This window comes from Saimiri boliviensis, chromosome 3, assembly GCF_048565385.1.
Source record: "Saimiri boliviensis isolate mSaiBol1 chromosome 3, mSaiBol1.pri, whole genome shotgun sequence".
Taxonomy (NCBI): domain Eukaryota; kingdom Metazoa; phylum Chordata; class Mammalia; order Primates; family Cebidae; genus Saimiri; species Saimiri boliviensis.
Window position 1 is genome coordinate 100,184,908 of NC_133451.1, and position 21,617 is coordinate 100,206,524.

The 21,617-nt window shown below is 41.1% G+C and overlaps 1 protein-coding gene and 1 long non-coding RNA gene across 6 annotated transcripts in view; one reads left to right on the forward strand and one right to left on the reverse strand.

The window, feature by feature from the left end:
- The window catches only part of LOC141584033 (uncharacterized), a 65,036-nt gene that overhangs the window by 9,907 nt on the left and 33,512 nt on the right, over nucleotides 1-21,617 (reverse strand). For 2 of the 4 annotated variants that reach the window (XR_012516911.1, XR_012516912.1), the window contains exons 2-3: nucleotides 9,958-10,042; nucleotides 3,137-5,816 (exon numbers count right to left, since the gene is read on the reverse strand). This is a non-coding gene — a long non-coding RNA (uncharacterized LOC141584033). Of the gene's footprint in view, nucleotides 1-3,136; nucleotides 9,650-9,957; nucleotides 10,043-21,617 lie in introns of all 4 variants that reach the window. The other 2 variants (XR_012516913.1, XR_012516914.1) reach the window with 2 other exon arrangements.
- Nucleotides 5,123-21,617, forward strand: part of CYP2U1 (cytochrome P450 family 2 subfamily U member 1) — a 28,422-nt gene continuing 11,927 nt past the window's right edge. Inside the window, exon 1 of one of the 2 annotated variants that reach the window (XM_003929471.4) lies at nucleotides 5,123-5,612. In XM_003929471.4, coding sequence (XP_003929520.1) covers nucleotides 5,123-5,612 — 490 coding nt within the window. Of the gene's footprint in view, nucleotides 5,613-9,631; nucleotides 10,045-21,617 lie in introns of those variants that run through there. The other variant, XM_074396537.1, reaches the window with a different exon arrangement.

Consider the following 21,617-nt stretch of genomic DNA (forward strand, 5'->3'; position numbering starts at 1 on the left):
AGAAGGATATGTTCACAAATGTTATAAATATTACCTCTGGTAAGAATAAAAAGGTGATAGTTTCGTCCTTTATAGTTTCCTGAATTTCCAAATTTTCTACAAAAACTGTATTACTCTTTTAAAAATGAGAATAAAATATTGGCTTTGAAATATCTCATTTGCAATGAGTATGTTCTTGCCTAAAAGAAGAAGTAGTAAACTTTCAATGTCCTTTCTTTCTAAAACTTCATTCTTAAGTGAAGTTTAGAAATAAGACTTCATTATCAGGCAAAGGAGCTACCTACATACACAAGGAGGTAACAACCTTGTTTTTTTTTTGTTTTTGTTTTTTGTCTTTTTGTTTTTTTTGAGATGGAGTCTTGCTCTCTTGCTCAGGGTGGAATGCAATGGTCTGATCTCAGTTTACTGCAACCTCTGCCTCCTGAGTTCAAGCGATTTTCCTACTTCAGCCTCCTGAGTAGCTGGAATTACAGGCGGCTGCCACCACGCCCAGCTAATTTTATTGTATTTTTAGTAGAAATGGGTTTTCACCATGTTGGCCAGGCTGGTTTGGAATTCCTGACATCAGGTGATCTGCCTGCCTCGGCCTCCCAAAGTGCTGGGATTACAGGTGTGTGCCACAGCATCTGGCCCCCTTTTGTTAGTTTTATTGAAGTAACCGGCTTATACTCTGCATTGTAAATATAATTTATTCTTTCAGATTTTATTAAGCATGCTGTAATCAGAGGCCAAAGTCAAAGTCCTGAGAATCCACTTAAGAAGGAGAATGTTAGAACCAGAGGAATCTTAGAATCCTTGTGTTACAACTTTCTCATCTGATCAGATGAAGCAAACAAGTCAGAAAGGTTAACAACATACCCTGGCCAACCCAGTCAGATTTAAGCAGAGGTCACCATGTGGTTTCCAGGATGGTTCTGCATGGTAAATGGAAGTAAATGAAGGAGAAATAAGGAACAGAGATTTCAGTAACGCTTTGGCCAGAAATGTCAGGAATTGGTAACAATTGTGGCCAGGCTAACTAAAGTGACTAACTGTTCCTATGAGTACCCACCTCACAAAAGGTGCATCTCATAAATTAAACCTGTTTAGTCTGCTTACTTCACCATGTCTTTTTCTCAAAGATAATGGCTTTTTTTGTTTTACTGAGGTATAATTTAACTACAGTGAAATACACAGTTAAGTTTTAACAAGTGCATACATCCAAGTAACCAACACTTCAATCAAGATACAGAACATTTCTACCACCCTAGAAAAATTTCTTAATGTTCCTTTGAGCCAATCTACCTCGTTCTATCACCATAGGCTCATTTTGCATATTCTAGAACTTCATATAAACACAGGTATTCAGAATGTACTCTTGTGCCTGGCTTTTTCACTCAGCACATTTTCTGATATTTATGCTGTAGAGTGTGTCATAATTGATTCATTTTTTATTGTGGTGTTGTCATCTATCAAATATACCATAGTTTCCCTTTCCCCTGCTCCCGTATTTTACTGAAAGACGTCTGGACTGTGATCATTTTGGTGTTAAATAAAAAATTGTGTGCTAATCCTGGCACCACTTTGACCAAATAAAGGGAAGTTTTGGGAATTGCATTTTATGACCTTTGAGATTCTGCCTTATGTTGAAATTTAGATTTCTCTTCAGGGGCCTTTCTCCCTTCATCTCTTCTCCAAGTAATACATAATACATGCAAGTGGAGAGGAATGAAGTGGGTAACACTGAAGATAGGCATGTTTATTTATTCATTATATAAGACATAAAGACTAAACATAGGAAACAATATCCTGGCCAGTATCACATTCTAATCTTGGTAAATCTGCAAGGTGCAAAAAAGAGGCAGCAATAGTGACAACCTATTAAGTTTAAACGATTATCAAGGACCCAAAGATAACTATTATAATTACAGCTTTTATTTACTGAGTATTAATTGCTAGACATTGTGCTAGCTACTTTATTTAATCCCTATGCCTGATAAAGGTGTATTTATTATCCCAATTTCAGCTCAGCAACATGGAGGCTCAGAGAGTACATAAAGCTCATAAACACATATATTGAAGACACTCAAAGGAGTATATATGAAGCAAATCATAAGAACTTAAAGGAAACCAAGGTGTTAATTTTTAAATGACCAGTGGAGTTGTGCAACTAAATAGTGTTAATAACATTTCCACTTTCTCTTTTCATTAATTAGCATTTTGCAAACCCTTCTCAAGCCGTGCACTCTCTCTGTTCATGCTCATTGACTCTGGATGGGTGTGGTATGTGGGATTTACCTCCCAGAGAATTACAAACGAACTGGACAATTGTTGTTTTACAAATAGAGTAATTTAACACCACTCTTTATAACAAAATAAGTACTCAGCTATTTTGAATATACTGTAACCAACAATTCTGACCAAAATCCATATAGAGCAAGAAGGAGAGCAGTAGGAAAGTGGGTGGTTTAAAATTATCTTTAGGGTCTCAAAAATGATTTTTTCCCATAATCCTCTCACCATCTTTCTCACTTCTACCTGCCCAAAAGATCTCTTAGTATTCTCTTCCTTTAATGCTTCTGCTATTATATTTTTACCTATATAAAATAAATGAATTAGAAAGTATTCTTTTATGTAGCAAAATCACCCTGAATGGAATTTGGAGAAATACATCCTTAAGGAGCACTAAATGAACTGTGTGGTTTCATGTTTAAAATAGTATATCCAGCTTAGCACGGTGGCTCTTGTCTTATAATCCCAGCACTTTGGGAGACTGAGGTGGGCAGATTACCTGAGGTCAAGAGTTTGAGACCAGTCTGGCCAATACGGTAAAACCCCGTCTCTACTAAAAGTACAGAAAAATTATCCTGTTGTGGTGGTGCGGGCCTGTAATCCCAGCTACTTAGAAGGCTGACACAGGAGAATCACTTGAACCTGGGAGGCGGAGGCTGCAGTGAGCCAAGATTGCACTACAGCATTCCAGCCTGGGTGACAGAGCAAGATTCCATCTCAAAAAAAAAAAAAAAAAAAAAAAAATTAAAGTGAAACAGTGTGTCCATAATATTATGAACAATATCACTTCCTGTATTAGTTTGCTAGGGCAGCCATAACAAAGTACTACAGACTGGATGTTTTAAACAGAAATTTATATACTCACCCTTCTGGAGACCAGAAGCCAAAACTCAAGGTGTCAGCAGGGTTGGTTTCTTCTGAGACTTCTCTCCTGACTTGTAGATGGCTGCCTTCTCCCTGTGTCCTCACATCCTCTTTCCTCTTTGTGTCTTTATCTCCTTTAGACACCAGTCTTATTAGATAAGAACCACCCACAGGACTCCATTTTAGCTTAATTACCTCTTTAAAGGCCAAATACAGCCCAGATTTCCTATCTGCCTCACAGCTGTTAACCTAGTGAAAATGAAAGACATAGGAAAACACTATATATTCAGTTACATCCTGTGCAATAGAAAAGGGTGGCTGTTGGAGTTGTTAAATTAGTCACAGCTTCAATTATTTTAAAATCATTTTTAAATTTCAATTGCTTGTATGGGAAGATGTATACAGTGGCTACTGTTTTAGAGAGCAAAGCCCTAGTATCAGATGACATCCAGAATGTCATGTTGAAAATCACGTCTGCAAACAAGTAGTTTAAATTTTTTAAAAAGTCTCAATTTAAAAATTCAAAAAAATGAGAAAAGTAGTCTCACAAATAGTGGTTAATTATAGAAGATGAAAGGTGTGGAGGTTTTTTGTTTGGTGTGCATAGACTTAAAATAACATGAAAAGCATGTCAAAAAGAATATGAGAACGGAGTGGACTTGAAATTATTCATATCTTACTGGCATCACTTGTTTATAGCAAAATAAAACGGATCATGTATTTATTTAAATAAAATAAAATAGAGGGCTCACTATGCTTTCTTCAGTCACATTTTTATAGGTACAACGTGGTGTTCAAACTTTCAATGTATGGAAAAAATGAAAAGGCTAGAAAAATAGTCCAGTACAGATAATCTATGCTCAACCCAACTTAAACAGAAACCACAGGATTTGGCCTCAACAAGACAGAAAGGGAAGCCCTTATCAGGGAAGCTATTATCCTTATCTGGGAAGATCAGATAAAGTCAGACTTTGTTTTTAAAGTATTATACAATTCATATTTAATATTTCAACCTCAGCCTTTCAAGTTTTGAACTTTTTAACACCAATAATATTCCCGCCCGGCCTCAACAAGTTGTTTTCTTTTTATATTTCTAACTACTTAAATCCCCCCAGCAAATTCTGGCTTCGCTATTTCTGGATTTAAGTACATTTTCTACTGCACCCAGGCCACACGCAGGAATGGACACAGCTTTCGCTATTTGCATAAAAATTTTCTAGCCCAGGGCTAGCTCTTCGAAAGGGATTCCTCCTGCCTCGCTGCCCACCCCTCGTTCCCCCAAATCCCGCCCTCATCCCTTCCGCAGCCTTGGCTGCCGACTCCTCCAGGTTCTGCATTCCAAGGCTTCCCAGCATCCTGATGTCTCAGCGTGGAGGAAAAGGTCCTGCGAATCCCAGATTGGATAAAGAACCCTGTCTTTTCACTGCTACACCGAAGCCTGCGGGAATAGGCCGGAGACCCCATTCTCCCGGCTCGGGTCACAGGTGCTAAGGCCGAGCCATCTCAGGGGCCTGCTCACCAGTTTCGCGCACTCAGTACAGATCCTGGCACTGTTTATGCACTTGATAACCATGCGTTTGTTAGCTGACAAACAAATGACATTGACGAACGACACAAGGAAATCCAACAGCCAATCGGAGCGCAAGGTTGTGTTGCCAACATCCTAGTTTCAGGGACACACACCGCCAAGCCTGACCCAGCAAAGGGGCGTAACGGGACCTCGGGGCAAACTTCAGGTCCTCTGCCCGCTCGTCCGCCGACCCCTCCGCCGGGCAGCCGGCGCGTCCCCAGCTTCCGCCCAGGCCTAGCTGAGTGAAGGCGGCGGGGAGAATGAGCGCCGCGCAGCCAATCCGGGGCGCGCTCCTCCGCTCCCAGCCCGCCCCCGACCTTCCAGTGCAGAGCAGGATAGCGGCGCCACGGCGCGAGCAGCTGCGTGCGCGTCTCCTCCGGGCAGCGAGGGGAACCTGAGACTGCCGGCGCCCTGACCATGTCCTCTCCCGGGCCGCCTCAGCCCCCAGCTGAGGACCCGCCCTGGCCCACGGGCCTTCTGCGTGCCCTTCTGGGGCTGCTGCGGCTGGACCCGAGCGGCTGCGCGCTGCTGCTGTGCAGCCTCGTAGCGCTGCTGGGCTGGAACTGGCTGCGGCGGCGCCGGGCACGGGGCATCCCGCCCGGGCCCACGCCCTGGCCCCTGGTGGGCAACTTCGGTTACGTGCTACTGCCCCCCTTCCTCCGGCGGCGGAGCTGGCTGAGCAGCAGGACCAGGGCCGCAGGGATTGATCCCTCGGTCGTGGGCCCACAGGTGCTCCTGGCTCACCTAGCCCGCGTCTACGGCAGCATCTTCAGTTTCTTTATCGGCCACTACCTGGTGGTGGTCCTCAGCGACTTCCACAGCGTCCGCGAGGCACTGGTGCAGCAGGCCGAGGTCTTCAGCGACCGCCCGCGAGTGCCACTCATCTCCATCGTAACCAAGGAGAAGGGTGAGCTGGGGTTCGCGGGCTGTGGGTACACAGATGCCGGGGATGAAGCTCCAGGTGCGTGGAGGCTGCGGTTCCTGTGCCCATTCCGGTCGCCCGTGCCCAGCCTGCCTCACACCTGCATCCTGAACAGGTGGCGGCTGCGCCTCTCCTTCCTGATGCCTTTAAGATCCCATCAAGTAGTGACGGACACGTGACTTGTTCACACTACAAGATAAGAAGTAGAAAACTCATAGGGAGGTTGACAGAAAGTAACAGGAATAGTGGAGGGACAAGGTGGCAAGCCGGGTTCCATCTTTCCAAAAGTAGTCTCCCCTTCCACGAGCTGTGACCTTGGAGAGAAACTTTGGCCCCATGTTAAAAAGAGGGAAGCATATTCTTTTTACCTTGTGAGTTTCGAATGCAAGAACTTAAGAAGATATTTTCCAATAAGATAAAAAGTCCAGAAAACACAGTAGAAGCCTGTTACCAAACCTCGGATGCTGGTTCATAGCCTCTGATTCCTGCGTATGGGAGTCTAATTGGGAATTTTTGCGGGTTGAGAAACGTATTATCTGCTGCAATGAAATGTCCAGTCTATCCTGTCTCTACCGTCCCCTTTTGTCTTACTGGCTGGCTTAGGTCTCTGACTTCTTTTCTGATTCACTCCTACCCATCAGTTAGGCGTTAAATGCCGTTTCCTCAGGGAAGCCTTTTCTCATGGCCTCTGCAAGTAGGGTAGGCTCCCTTGTTAGAACAAGGTCCCTTGCCCAAGCATCTTTCCTTCACTGCACTTCTCAAAACTGAAGCTACTAACTTTATGACCTTAGGCGTGGATGTCAGTCTTCACCATTGGACTGACATCTAGGACAGAGTCATTACTGCCTGAAACACAGTAGGAGTTCAGGTATCTATTAAATAAATGAATACATTTTCCTGTCCCTACAACATGGCAAGGAGAGATCTAGGCTTTTCAGAATCTGATAAAGCCAGAGTTTTGCATTAGGATTTTAAATGAAAAGGACAAATACTGTATGATCCACTGATATGAGGTGTCTCCTAGGGTAGTAAATTCATGGAGACAGAAAGTCTCAGTTTTGCAAGATGAAAAAAGTTCTGTGGATGGATGGTAGCAATGGTTGCACAACAGTGTGAAAGTACCTAATGCCATTAAGGTGTACGCTTAAAAATGCTTAAGATGGTAAATTTTATATGTATTTCACCAGAATTTTTAAAAAAGAAAAGAAAAGCAGTTAAGTTTTCTCCAGGCAGCCATGAATTCTCAGAAGAGAATTCTAGGTAGAAGTAGTATTACGAAGGCATGCAGTGGGCAAGGTGTGAACTGTGACATTTTTTAGTGGGGCATTTAAAGTATTATGATCTTTATCCCTACTCATTAAAAATAATTAATATAATGTCTTAGTGCTCATCCATGTTGCAGCATATGTGAACATTTTCTTTTGAAGACTAAATAATATTCTATCATATGTACAGTCATCCCTCCTTATCTGTAGGGTATTCATTCCAGGAATTTCTGTGAATAACAAAACCCTAGGATGCTCAAGTCCCTGATATAAAATGGTGTAGTATTTGCATATAGCCTATGTAGATCCTCTTGGATACTTTAAAACATCTCTAGATTCTTTATGTTACCTATTATAATGTAAATGCTATGTAAATAGTTGTCATACTGTATTGTTTAAGAGATGACAAGAAAAAAGTCTACATGTTCAGTACAGATGTGGTTTGTTTGATCTGTGGTTGGTGGAACCCACAGATGTGGAACCCACGAATGTGAAAGGTCAACTGTATATACCACATTTTGTTTACCTGTTCATCCATTGAAAGACACTTGTGCTTCTACCTTTGGGCTATTGTGAATAATGCTGCTATGAATAGAAGGGTACAAATATCTGAGTTCCTAGGAGTTGCTTGATCATGGGGTAATTCTGTGTTTAATTTTTTGAAGAACTGCCATACCATTTTCCAGTGGGTACACCAGTTTACATTCCCACAGGGGTCCCAATTTCTCCACGTCCTCACCAACACTTTTTTTTTTTTTCACACTTGCTTTTAAGATTGGGCTTAAATGTTACCTCTTTGAGACTGTGTTCCCTGAGATGCTTCTCTACCCTGCAGAATGAGATGAACTATGATACCATTGTTTCATTTTAAGACCTTCTCAGTCCCTTCCAATCAATCCATAAGTCTTATCGATTCCAACAGCAGATATGTGTGCTACATCCATCTACTTTTCTCCGTTTCCACTGCCAGCACCCTCATCCAAGCTACCATCATTTACTATTTCTTCTTTTTTTCTAAAGCGACCATAATTTCTAATCTGATACCTTAGAATCCTCGTAACTAGCCTGCTTGCTTCCACTCCAGATTTTCATCCACAGAGCAGCCAACAGGATCTCTTACATAAACCAGGAATCAAATCATGTAGCTCTCTGGCTGAAACCAATTGCCTCCCCACTCCATAGTTGACCTACTGTGGCCTGAAGGATCTGGCTGCTGCCTTTCTCTTTTTCAGCTCTCCCTTCACATGTATGTTTCAACCTGGCCTTCCTACCCTAGACACACTAAGCTGATTTCTGCGATGCCTGGGCCTGCCTCAAGGTATGACATTTGTCTTCTTTGGGACTGGAATAACTTCTTACTTGACTGATTGCTTGCCATCTCTCAGGCCTCTCAGACCAGTTGTCACCTTTCAGCACTATTTTGGTCAATGCCAAGTACTATCTCTTATTTTATCTCATTCATATTTTTCTCATTAAATACTGGAAAGTATTCAGCCTATTACCACTCCCACCTCCCACTGGAATGTGAGTTTCTTTAGGGCAGAGACTTTCTTCCTTTTGTTAACCACTGTATCCCTACTTCTTAGCACAGAATAGATAACCAAGAGATGAATGAATTCATGCATACAAGCATCTATTGATGTACCTACCACATTTTATTGTAATTTGTTTTGTGTGTCTGTCTCTTCTGAATTTCTTAGGGAATTAGATTTTCTTCTTTGAGATCCTAACAGTATAGTTCCCAATTCTTAATAAAACAGTTTATCACAGTGCAGTTTGTCAGAGTGCTTCTTGGTGACTACTGTCTGGTTGAGAATCTATAACAAGGTCGTTTCTAAGCATTAGTTCGACCACTGTTTATTGTTAAATCTCTATTTAGAAAAGAGCTGGGAGCCTGGGGGCAAGTTAATATTTCAGTATCTCAACTAAAATATTTATTCCCCCAAGAGACAGGATTTTCTTAGGCAGTGCTGCTCTGGTGTGTGTTGGGTGAATATGCTGTAAAAGAATTAATGAGAGAAATTTCAGTGGCTGGAGAAGGTATTGACAGGATAATGCAAGGCAAGAATTATATGGCCCAAAGAAAATGCTTGTGGACTTAACTTGGAATGAAGAACAGAACATCTGAATAAGAAAATGTGGCTAGCAGAGGATATTTTTAAATAGAACTTTTTCAAGTGTGTAGAATAAAAAGGGAGGATGTGAGTTTATTTCAAGATGATCATCAGAGGATGAAGGGGCAGATGAGTTGTGAGGGAACTTCCCAGATCAAGAAATGGATAGCATTATTAGCCTGAAGAAGAGAGGCCACTGTGACTACAGTCAAGACGCTCAGCTCAGCAAGATGTGAGGACAGCTCAAACCACCTTTGGCTACTGTGCCCAGTAACAAAGGAATAAATGTGATATTGTCCAGAAACAAGATGTGTAGGCAATAAGAGAAAAGAAATCACGTTAGGAACTAAAGGCCAATAACATTATTCAATATTTATTATATTTTGAAAGAACTTTGCTGCTGAAGTTGGTGAGGCTAGCAGAGAAGGGTATGTTTTATAAACAGTGATGTGCAAAGAGAGGCTAGACATAGCTAACTTAACACATTTGCTGAGAAGTTCTAGAATGTAGGAAGTTTATTATGTTTAAATTTTTCACAATTTCATGATTAGACAAGTTGGTATTCTTCTTAAGCCCATGAAAACTATAGTAAACTAAACAGGCTGTAAAGATGCTGTGGCCATCATGCTGATTGATGCATTTCCTAAGCACAAAAAGAAAAGAAAATTACAAAATCAGAGCTAAGGCTACCAAAGGAGTATTTCGCTGTAAGTCTGCTGCTATGGTTTGAAGGTGTCCGCAAAAGTTTATGTATTGGAAATGTAATCCCTAATTCAAGAATGTTGAGAGGTGGGAACTTTAAAAGATAATTAGGTCATGAGGGCTCTGCCCTTATCAATGGATTAATGCTGTTATCACCAGAGTGGGTTAGTTATTGTGGTAGTGAGTTTCTGATAAGAAGGATGAGTTTGGCCCCCTTTCTCTCTCCGTCTTTCTTTCATCCTCTCTTACCTTCTGCCTTCCACCATGGGATGATGCAGCATGAAGGCCTTGCCAGATGCCAGTGCTATACTCATGGACTTCCCAGCCTTCAGAACTGTAAGAAATAAATTTATAAATCTCTTTATAAATTGCCCAGCCTATTTAGCAACACAAAACAGGCTGAGACATGTGATCTGTTTCTTTTAAAAGGTTTGTGTACATCACATTTTTATTATAAAGTATTCAGATATAAAGCTCAAAGAACAGTATAAACTTGATTATCTGCAGCTAAGATTTGCTTCAGACTCATAAATAATACATAGCTTTATTTGGTATGGTCTTCCAAAACTTGCATATGTTGGATACTTAACGTATTTTTCTCTAGCTTTTGTTATTTAAAAGTGTTAACATTTTATCTGTATTGTGCAGTATTCTACTAAATAGATTGAATAAAATGGGATCATATTATTTATCTTTCACTGTTGATAAAGATTAGGTAAATGTTACATTTTTTGCTCTTACAAACTATGCTAACACAAATGTTTGTAGGATGGTGGTTGTGAAAGTAGAAAAAGAAATCCTGATTTGACTCTTAAAACCTGGTATGGCTCAGTTAGTATCACCGGAGACCTGGAGCAAAAGTCAAAGCAAGTTGCAAGACCTTAAAAGAAAGGCCATAAAAGAAGGCAAAGGAAATTTTGAAGAAGTTTAAAAGTATGGGATAGATCACTCTGATATAGATCTGAAAGGGGAACAAGATGCAAAATGAAATCAAGAAAGAAGACAAATAGAAAGTGAAAGTTCATCTGGGGAATTTGAAAATGAATGAGGAAAACAAGTTAACTGAGTATGCAATAAAATCGGTGTTTGAAATGATTTTGAAATAGTTATGCACTCACATTGAGACAGCCTGAATTCCCCCTAATAGGAACACTTCTATGATCCCATGGAAGGAAAGGGTAAATGTAAACAGGTACAGTATCCTCTATGTTCAGTAGGTAAAGATGTATATGTGGTCAATGTAAAATTGCTTAATGTTTGATGTATTTTGCATATTTTTTAACATAATAGTATGTGTTACTGGAAAACAAAACACGGAAAATGAGAAGGACTGAAAATCATCTGTGATCAGCATTATTTCGAGATAGTATTGACATTTTTATGTATCACCTTCCAGTCTTTTTTCTACATGTACATGTATTTTTAAAAATATATTTGCCTCCTTAAAATGGAATTTTCATAATTTTTAAAATTGCTTTTTATCTCTGAAAGAATCATGAACATATTTTCATATTATTAAATAGACTCCTGTAAAGTTCTTAGGAGCTGTATAATATCCCTTTGTGAGAATGTATCATTGTCAGTTTAGTATATCCTTTATTTGGTTTCAGTTGGATTTTCATGTGTCCACTGCCTACCACCTGTTCCTTGGACAAGAATAACTGCTTCTTCTGAGGAATTCTTTACCTCAGTCCCTTTACCCTTAACTTTGGTTGGAACGGGAGATGCCATATCTTTACATGAAGCCATCTTCTTGGCCACAGTGATAAGTTGAGGGACACACTGGCCAAAGGTGGACTGATCAGAATTCCTGACCTTTTTGTAACTGGTTAGTCGGTAGGCTAGGCACAGAACGCAGCAATTCACAACTACACATCTATCCTCACATAGTTTTGGGATAAGATTAGCATGGAATAGTTAGAAACCTCAAGCCACAAAATTAATTTCAGGTGTCCCAAGTTGGTATCACCATAGGACACCTTGCTGAAGCATTTGAATCCTTCCCCGGAATTTCTCAGGTTGAATCTAGAAAATAGAGGGCTTTTCCTTTTGGTGGTGAAACTGGGAAAACAGGAATCTCAGGATAGCTCACGTTTCATAGAAAAGCTGGTTGGCAGTTGGAAAGAATGAAGAGAGAGAGAGAGAGGAGGGAAAAATAGGTGCAGGGAGAAAGAGTTCTGTGATGTTTAGTATTTCCCGAAGTGGCAATACCCTTTCCTTCCTGTTTTTTCATTTCGTAGCCTAACTGGCTTGTTCAGTGAACTAGCTTGAGAGTATATTTTTGTTATTCCCAACCAAAAGAGTCCTGATTTTTGCTTTGGAGCCATTTTGCTAGTCAATATATTTCTAAAATACAAATGTGTAGTTTAAAAAATCGTTAGTAGATGATAAGATCAAGGACCTAACAAAGAAAAAATAATGTTTGTTTTTTAATAAACAGGACAAAGCAGAGATGTTATATGTGATATATTAAATAAGGACAGGGTCGGGTGCGGTAGCTCATGCCTGTAATCCCAGCACTCTGGGAGACCGTGGCAGGTAGATCACCTGATGTCAGGAGTTCGAGACCAGCCTGGCCAGCATGGTAAAACCCCGTCTCTACTAAAAATGCAAAAATTGGCCAGGCATGGTGGCATGTACCTGTAGTCCCAGCCACTCAGGAAGTTGAGGCTGGAGATTCGCTTGAACCCGGGAGGCAGAGGTTGCAGTGAGCCTAGATCGTCACTGGGTAAGAATGTGACTCTATCTCAAAAAAAGAAGGAGAGAGGATAGGTAGAATTGGTATCAAATCCTGAAGCTGGTGTGGAAGACCCTTTCTATCCAAAAAAAGAGGAGGCCCAACAACACTTAGCCTCTGAATACTCTGCAGCAGAAGATTTGGTCATGGTTAAAGACAGGAAGAACGATTAAACTTTGGTAGCCTAGGAAATAGTTTATGGGCCTTTATTTAACAAAGGGAGAGTTCTGGTTTCAGGATTGGTTAAGACATTTCCATTCCTTCTTTGTCTCAACAATCACACACCATACCAGAGGGGTGCAGAACAGAAGCACACACTTTATCCACAGTGAAATGAAATGACACATCTACATTTCTGCACCACAACACCTGAAGACAAAGTGGCTATAGGATTGGCAAATGACTTAATAGAGTGGAGGATGACTACACCTAAGCATCTACAGAGAGGAATGCCAGTGGAGTATGAGAGAATAGAATCACTACTCCCCTCGTTTACCATGCAGAATCTCAGAAAGGGTTAGGAATTGGAGGTAGCAGTGATCGTAAGAGAGAAATGAGCCAGTAGACGGAGAACAAGAATAGTTTGAAATGCACGTAAAATAAGATCAGGTCCTTGTCACTGCCCCCACCTTTGCAAAAAATAGTACGTAGATGCTCTGAAGAGCCTTGGCTGGGGAATGGGAGGTGGGAAACAGATATAGCCTGGCAAAATGAAAAAGACAAAGAACAGAACTTCTTGACAAAGACAGAACTCTTGAAATGCTTCAACTGTGTGAAAGTTTGACAAAGAACACTCAACAACCCTGGACACCAATGAAAGAAAAGAAGGACGTTTCTCTGTCTTGGCCTAGACCTTGGCACAGAAAATGTTTTCCCACCCTCAGTCTTAAGTGGCAACTACATACTTGATGCTGCCATTTCTTCTTTTCTTTCTTTCTTTCTTTTTTTTAGACAGAGTTTCACTGTCACCCAGGCTGGAGTACATTGGCATGATAACAGCTTACTGCAGCCTTGACCTTCCAGGCTCAAGTGATCCTATCACCTCAGCTTCCCGAGTAGCTGGAACTCTAGGTTTGAGCCACCTACTCCCAGCTAATATATATATTTAAAAAAATTTTTTTAAAGACAGGGTCTCACTGTGTTGCCAGGCTGGTCTCAAACTCCTGGGTTCAAGTGATCATCCCACCTTGGCCTCCCAACCTGCTAGGATTATAGGCATGAGCCACCATGCCCAGCAGATTTTGCTATTTTAATGCAAAAACAGCCATAGAACATATGTAAACAAATTAGTGTGACTCATGATCTGGCTGTGTTCCAGTTAAACTTTATTTACAGACCATGAAATTTGAATTTCTTTTTTGTCCCTTGATTTTACATTAAAGGAAAGATTTAAATTTCATGTGATTTTCACATATCACAAAATAATATTCTTTTGATTTCTTTGCAACCATTTATAAGTGTAAAAGCTAGTCTTGGCTCTCTGGCTGTACAACAGCAGCAGGCTGAAATTGGCCTTTGGGCTATAGTTTGACAGCCACTCAACTAGACTTTAAGAAGGTTAAAAATGTAAGAGTAGGCTTGATGCAGTGGCGCACATCTATAATCCCAGCACTTGGGGAGGCTGAGGCGGGCAGATCTTTGAGGTCAAGAGATCGAGACCATCCTGGCCAACATGGTGAAAACCCATCTCTACTGAAAACACACAATTAGTCGGGCGTGGTGGCTTGCGCCTGTAGTCCCAGCTACTTGGGAGGCTTAGGCAGGAGAATCGCTTGAACCTGGGAGGTAGAGGCTATAGTGAGCTGAGATTGGGCCACTGCACTCCAGCCTGGGTGACACAGTGAGACTCCATCTCAAAAAAAAAGAGAAAAAGAATGTCAGATTGAACATTCACCCTGTTTGTCTCAACCTAAAAGAAGATGAGAACAAGGTGGGGCAGGAATTAACAAAGCAGATAAATCTCAAAATAGTATGTTAGAAATGAGTAATTAGAATAAATGTAAAAGAACTAAACTTACTGGCTAAAGGACAGCTTGCCAGGATGGATTTTTAAAAATCCAATTATATAGTGTTTTAAGAGACATAATCTGTCTTCCCCAACCAAAAGACATTCCTTCAACATAAGGGTATAGAAAAGTTCAAAATGAAAAGGTTTTACAGTACTAAGAAAATACTTTAGATCCGACTTTCAAGATGGCCGCCTAAGAACAGCTCAGGACTTCAGCTCCCAGTGAAAGTGCAGAGGGTGAGTGGACGCCGCATTTCCAGACGAACTCTTATTGCCCACAGACCAGGAGATACCCAGGCAGAGGGGTCGCCAGCGTCGCAGTCCCAGCCGGTGCGGCTGTTTTGGCCCCCGCGGGGCTGATTCCGCCCGCGCGGCTGCTGTGACCACTCCCTGTTGCTGCGGTTCTCCGTACAAAAGCCACTGGTCTGGGAGCCCTCTTAGCTGGCGAGCAGAGCCTTGAGACGGCAGAATAGCCCATTCATCTGAAATAGCGAGCCAGGCCAGGAGATTCCTAGGCAAAAAATCCGCCAGGAGCCGGCGCCGCGGTTCGAGCCGACTCCGTGAGTCGCAGCACGGGAGATCCCGGCGCCTTTTCAACAAGCGACCGGAACGCGGGGTCGTTCAACTTAAAAGAAAAGACTCTGAGTCAGGGAGCCAGGTGATCAGGCTCGGTTGGTCCCACCCCTCCACCCCCAACAACAACGAAAACAAAAACAGCAATTGGAAACCCTCTGGGTTGAGCCCTTCAAACCAAGCACAGCTGAACCGGGACGGTCCGGCTCCGTGGGGGAGGGGCTTCCGCCATTACTGAGACTCTCCACCGCTACGGAGGCAGGCTGCCGTTGCCGAGGCAACCCGCCGTTGCCGAGGCAACCTGCCACAACAGAGAGAGTCCGCCATAACAGAGGCGGGGCCACCATTGCCCAGACAGTTCTAACTACGCCCATATAAAAAGGACTACAGGGAAGAGCTCAGGGCAGCTGGGCGGAGCCCACAGCAGCTCAGCAAAGCCCCTGCGGGCAGGCAGAGGCTAGGCGTGCTGCTAGCTGGGCGGGTCCGACCTGAAAAAAAAAAATCAAAAAAGGCAGTAGTGCAACGGAAACTCATAAAGCTCCAACTCCCTGGGACAGAGACAGACAACAGGTGGATAAACCCACAAAAATGGGTAGAAACCAGCGTAAAAAGGATGAAAACTCCCGAAACCAGAACACCTCTCCTCCTAAAAGTGATCACAACTCCTCACCAGCAAGGGAACCAGACCGGAAGGAGAAGGAGGGTGATGAAATGACAGAATCAGACTTCAGAAGATGGGTAGTAAGAAACTACAATGAGCTAAAAGAACATGTTCTAACCCATCGCAAAGAAAATAGGAACCTTGAAAAAAGATTGGACGAACTGCTGACGAGAATGGACAGCATAGAGAGGAGAATAAGTGAATTGATAGAGCTGAAAAACGCAACACGAGAACTTCGTGAAGCATGCACAAGCTTCAACAGCCGAATTGACCAAGCAGAAGAAAGGATATCAGAGGTCGAAGACCAACTCAATGAAATAAAAAGAGAAGGCAAGAACAGAGAAAAAAGCGCAAAAAGGAATGAACAAAATCTTCAAGAAATGTGGGACTATGTGAAAAGACCTAATCTACGTCTGATAGGTGTACCTGAATGTGATGAAGAGAATGAATCCAAGCTGGAAAATACTCTTCAGGATATTATCCAGGAAAACTTCCCCAACCTAGCAAGGCAGACCAATATTCAAATCCAGGAAATACAGAGAACACCACAAAGATATTCCTCAAGAAGAGCAACCCCAAGGCACATAATCGTCAGATTCACCAGGGTTGAAATGAAAGAGAAAATGCTAAGGGCAGCCAGAGAGAAAGGTCGGGTTACCCACAAAGGGAAGCCCATTAGACTCACAGCAGATCTCTCAGCAGAAACCCTACAAGCCAGAAGAGACTGGGGGCCAATATTCAACATCCTTAAAGAAAAGAACTTTCAACCCAGAATCTCCTATCCAGCCAAACTCAGCTTCATAAGTGAAGGAAAAATAAAATCCTTTGTGAACAAGCAAGCACTCAGAGATTTCATCACCACCAAACCTGCTCTACAAGAACTCCTGAAAGAGGCTCTACACATATAAAGGAACAACCAGTACCAGCCACTCCAAAAACACACCAAATGGTAAAAAAGCAGCAACACAATCAAGAATCTGCATCAACTAACCAACAAAACAGCCAGGTAGCATCAAAATGACAGCATCAAATTCACACATAACAATACTATCCCTAAATGTCAATGGACTAAATGCCCCAATCAAAAGACACAGACTGGCAAATTGGATAAAAAGCCAAAACCCATCAGTGTGCTGTATCCAGGAAACCCATCTTACATGCAAGGATACACAAAGGCTCAAAATAAAGGGATGGAGGAAGATCTACCAAGCAAATGGAGAGCAAAAAAAGGCAGGAGTTGCAATTCTCATCTCTGATAAAATAGACTTTAAAGCAACAAAGATCAAAAGAGACAAAGAAGGACATTACATAATGGTAAAAGGATCACTGCAACAAGAAGAGCTAACGATCCTAAATATATATGCACCCAATACAGGAGCACCCAGATACATAAGGCAAGTTCTTAATGACTTACAAAGAGACTTAGACTCCCAAACAATAATAGTGGGAGACTTTAACACCCCATTGTCAATATTAGACAGATCAACCAGACAGAAAATCAACAAGGATATCCAGGACCTGAACACAGACCTGGAACGAGCAAACCTAATAGACATTTACAGAACTCTCCACCCCAAATCCACAGAATATACATTCTTCTCAGCACCACATCACACCTACTCTAAAATTGACCACATAATTGGCAATAAATCACTCCTCAGCAAATGCAAAAGAACAGAAATCATAACAAACAGTCTCTCAGACCACAGTGCAATCGAGTTAGAACTCAGAATGCAGAAACTAACTCAGAACCGCACAGCTTCATGGAAACTGAACAACTTGCTCTTGAATGTTGACTGGATAAACAATGAAATGAAGGCAGAAATAAAGATGTTCTTCGAAACCAATGAGAACGAAGACACAACATACCAGAATCTCTGGGACACATTTAAAGCAGTCTCTAGAGGAAAATATATAGCAATGAGTGCCCACATGAGAAGAAAGGAGAGATCTAAAATTGACACCCTATCATCAAAATTGAAAGAGCTAGAGGAGCAAGATCAAAAAAACTCAAAACCTAGCAGAAGACAGGAAATAACTAAGATCAGAGCAGAACTGAAGGAAATAGAGACACAAAAAACTCTTCAAAAAATCATTAAATCCAGGAGCTGGTTTTTTGAAAAGATCAACAAAATAGACAGACCACTAGCCAGATTAATAAAAAAGAAAAGAGAGAATAACCAAATTGATGCAATAAAAAACGATAAAGGGGATATCACCACAGATTCCACAGAAATCCAAACCATCATCAGAGATTATTACAAACAACTCTATGCACATAAACTAGTAAACCTGGAAGAAATGGATAAATTCCTGGACACCTGCAACCTCCCAAGCCTAAACCTGGAAGAAGCCGAAACCCTGAATAGACCAATAACATGGTCTGAAGTCGAGGCAGCAATAAAGAGCCTACCACCCAAAAAAAGCCCAGGTCCAGATGGGTTCACAGCTGAATTCTACCAGACATACAAGGAGGAGCTGATACCATTCCTTCTGAAACTATTCCAGACAATCCAAAAAGAGGGAATCCTTCCCAAATCATTTTACGAGACAAACATCATCCTGATACCAAAACCCGGCAGAGACTCAACAAGAAAAGAAAATTTCAGGCCAATATCCATGATGAACATAGATGCAAAAATCTTCAATAAAATACTGGCAAACCGATTGCAACAGCATATCAAAAAGCTCATCCACCATGATCAAGTAGGATTCATCCCGGGGATGCAAGGCTGGTTCAACATACGCAAGTCCATAAACGTAATTCACCACATAAACAGAACCAAAGACAAAAACCACATGATTATCTCGATTGATGCAGAGAAGGCTTTTGACAAAATTCAACAACCCTTTATGCTAAAAACCCTCAATAAACTAGGTATTGACGGAACGTATCTCAAAACAATAAAAGCTATTTACGACAAACCAACAGCCAATATCATACTGAATGGGCAAAAACTGGAAGCATTCCCTTTGAAATCTGGCACTAGACAAGGATGCCCTCTCTCACCACTCCTATTCAATATAGTACTGGAAGTTCTAGCCAGAGCAATCAGGCAAGAAAAAGAAATAAAGGGTATCCAAATTGGAAAGGAGGAAATCAAATTGTCTCTATTTGCAGATGACATGATTGTGTATCTGGAAGACCCCATCATCTCAGCCCAAAATCTCCTGAAACTGATAAACAACTTCAGCAAAGTCTCAGGATACAAAATCAACGTGCAAAAATCACAAGCATTCCTATACACCAGTAATAGACTTCAAGAGAGCCAAATCAAGAACGAACTGCCATTCACAATTGCTACAAAGAGAATAAAGTACCTAGGAATACAACTAACAAGGAACGTAAAGGACCTCTTCAAGGAGAACTACAAGCCATTGCTCAACGAAATAAGAGAGGATACAAACAGATGGAGAAACATTCCATGTTCATGGTTAGGAAGAATCAACATCGTGAAAATGGCCATACTGCCCAAAGTAATTTACAGATTCAATGCTATTCCCATCAAGCTACCAATGACCTTCTTCACAGAACTGGAAAAAAACACCTTAAACTTCATATGGAACCAAAAGAGAGCCCGCATAGCCAAGTCAATTCTAAGCAAAAAGAACAAAGCGGGAGGCATCACACTACCGGACTTCAAACTATACTACAAGGCTACAGTAATCAAAACAGCATGGTACTGGTACCAAAACAGAGATATAGACCAATGGAACAGAACAGAGGCCTCACAGGAAATACAACATACCCACAACCATCTGATCTTCGACAAACCTGACAAAAACAAGCAATGGGGAAAGGACTCCCTGTTTAATAAATGGTGTTGGGAAAACTGGCTAGCCATGTGCAGAAAGCAGAAACAGGACCCCTTCCTGACACCTTACACCAAAATTAACTCCAGATGGATTAAAGACTTAAACATCAGACCTAATACCATAAAAACCTTAGAAGAAAATCTAGGCAAAACCATTCAGGACATAGGTGTAGGCAAGGACTTCATGACCAAAACGCCAAAAGCAATGGCAACAAAAGCCAAAATAGACAAATGGGACCTAATCAAACTCCACAGCTTCTGCACGGCAAAAGAAACAGTCAGTAGAGTGAATCGGCAACCAACAGAATGGGAAAAAATTTTTGCAGTCTACCCATCTGACAAGGGGCTGATATCCAGAATTTACAAAGAACTAAAGCAGATCTACAAGAAAAAAACAAACAAGCCCATTCAAAAATGGGCAAAGGATATGAACAGATACTTTACAAAAGAAGACATACAGGAGGCCAACAAACATATGAAAAAATGCTCATCATCACTGGTCATCAGAGAAATACAAATCAAAACCACATTGAGATACCATCTCACACCAGTTAGAATGGCGATCATTAAAAAATCGGGAAACAACAGATGCTGGAGAGGATGTGGAGAAATAGGAACACTTTTACACTGTTGGTGGGAATGTAAATTAATTCAACCATTGTGGAAGACAGTGTGGCGATTCCTCAAGGACCTAAAAATAGAAATCCCATTTGACCCAGCAATCCCATTACTGGGTATATATCCAAAGGATTATAAATCATTCTACTACAAGGACACGTGCACACGAATGTTCATTGCAGCACTGTTTACAATAGCAAAGACCTGGAACCAACCCAAATGCCCAACGATGATAGACTGGATAGGGAAAATGTGGTACATATACACCATGGAATATTATGCAGCCATCAAAAACGATGAGTTCACGTCCTTTATAGGGACATGGATGAACCTGGAAACCATCATTCTCAGCAAACTGACACAAGAGCAGAAAATCAAACACCGTATATTCTCGCTCATAGGCGGGTGTTGAACAATGAGAACACATGGACACAGGGAGGGGAGCACTACACACTGGGGTCTGTTGGGGGGAAAGGGGGGAGGGGCGGGGGGTGGGGAGGTGGGAAGAGATAGCATGGGGAGAAATGACAGATACAGGTGAGGGGACGGAAGGCAGCAAAGCACACTGCCATGTGTGTACCTGTGCAACAATCTTGCATGTTCATCACATGTACCCCAAAACCTAAAATGCAATAAAAAAAAAAAAAGAAAGAAAAAAAAAAAAAAAAGAAAATACTTTAAAAAGAAAAGCTGGTTCCTTTTTGACAAAATGTACTTGAAGTGATACTTTATTGTAAAAAAAAAAAAAAAAAAAAGGAGGGCATTCATGATAAAAAACATCCATTTTTTAAAAAATGAAAAAACAGGAAGATATAATTGCAAGATTGAATGTACCTAACAATGTCATCTAATATATATCTGTACCTAACAGCATAGATAAATATAAATCTGTGTCGCTACGCTGGTATTTATCTACCTTTAGCAAAAACTTATAGAACTGTAAAGAGAAACTGACAAATCCACCATTATAGCAAAATAGCTTAATATAAGTATTTGGTTGAGAGATCAAGCAGTTAAAAATTTGTTAAGGATACGGAAAATTTGGTTTTGACTGTTATCAAGCTTTCCCTATTGGACATTTATAGAGGACATATTCCTCAAAATTACTTGGACAAACATTCTTCTCAACTTTATTGAGAAATTTCATTGGCCACATACTAGGGTAAAAAAGCAAGCAAATGTCAAATATCAGCATAAGATAAACCAGGTAAGATAGCAAAGAAGACTCAAAATAGAAGCACGTTTTGTTATTGTTGTTGTTGTACTTTAAATAATGAAAATACATGGAACAAGACTTGCGGATTGCAGCTAGAGTTGTAGCCAGACAGAGGTAAATGTAGAGCTTTAAATTATTTATTAAGATAAAGGTCTGAAAATTAATGAGTCAGATGGCCAACTTTATGTATTATAAAAAGAAGAGAATAACCTAAAGGAAATGAGAAACATAAAAACATATTCCAATTTTAGACAAATTCTTTCAGAGACAGAGACTACACC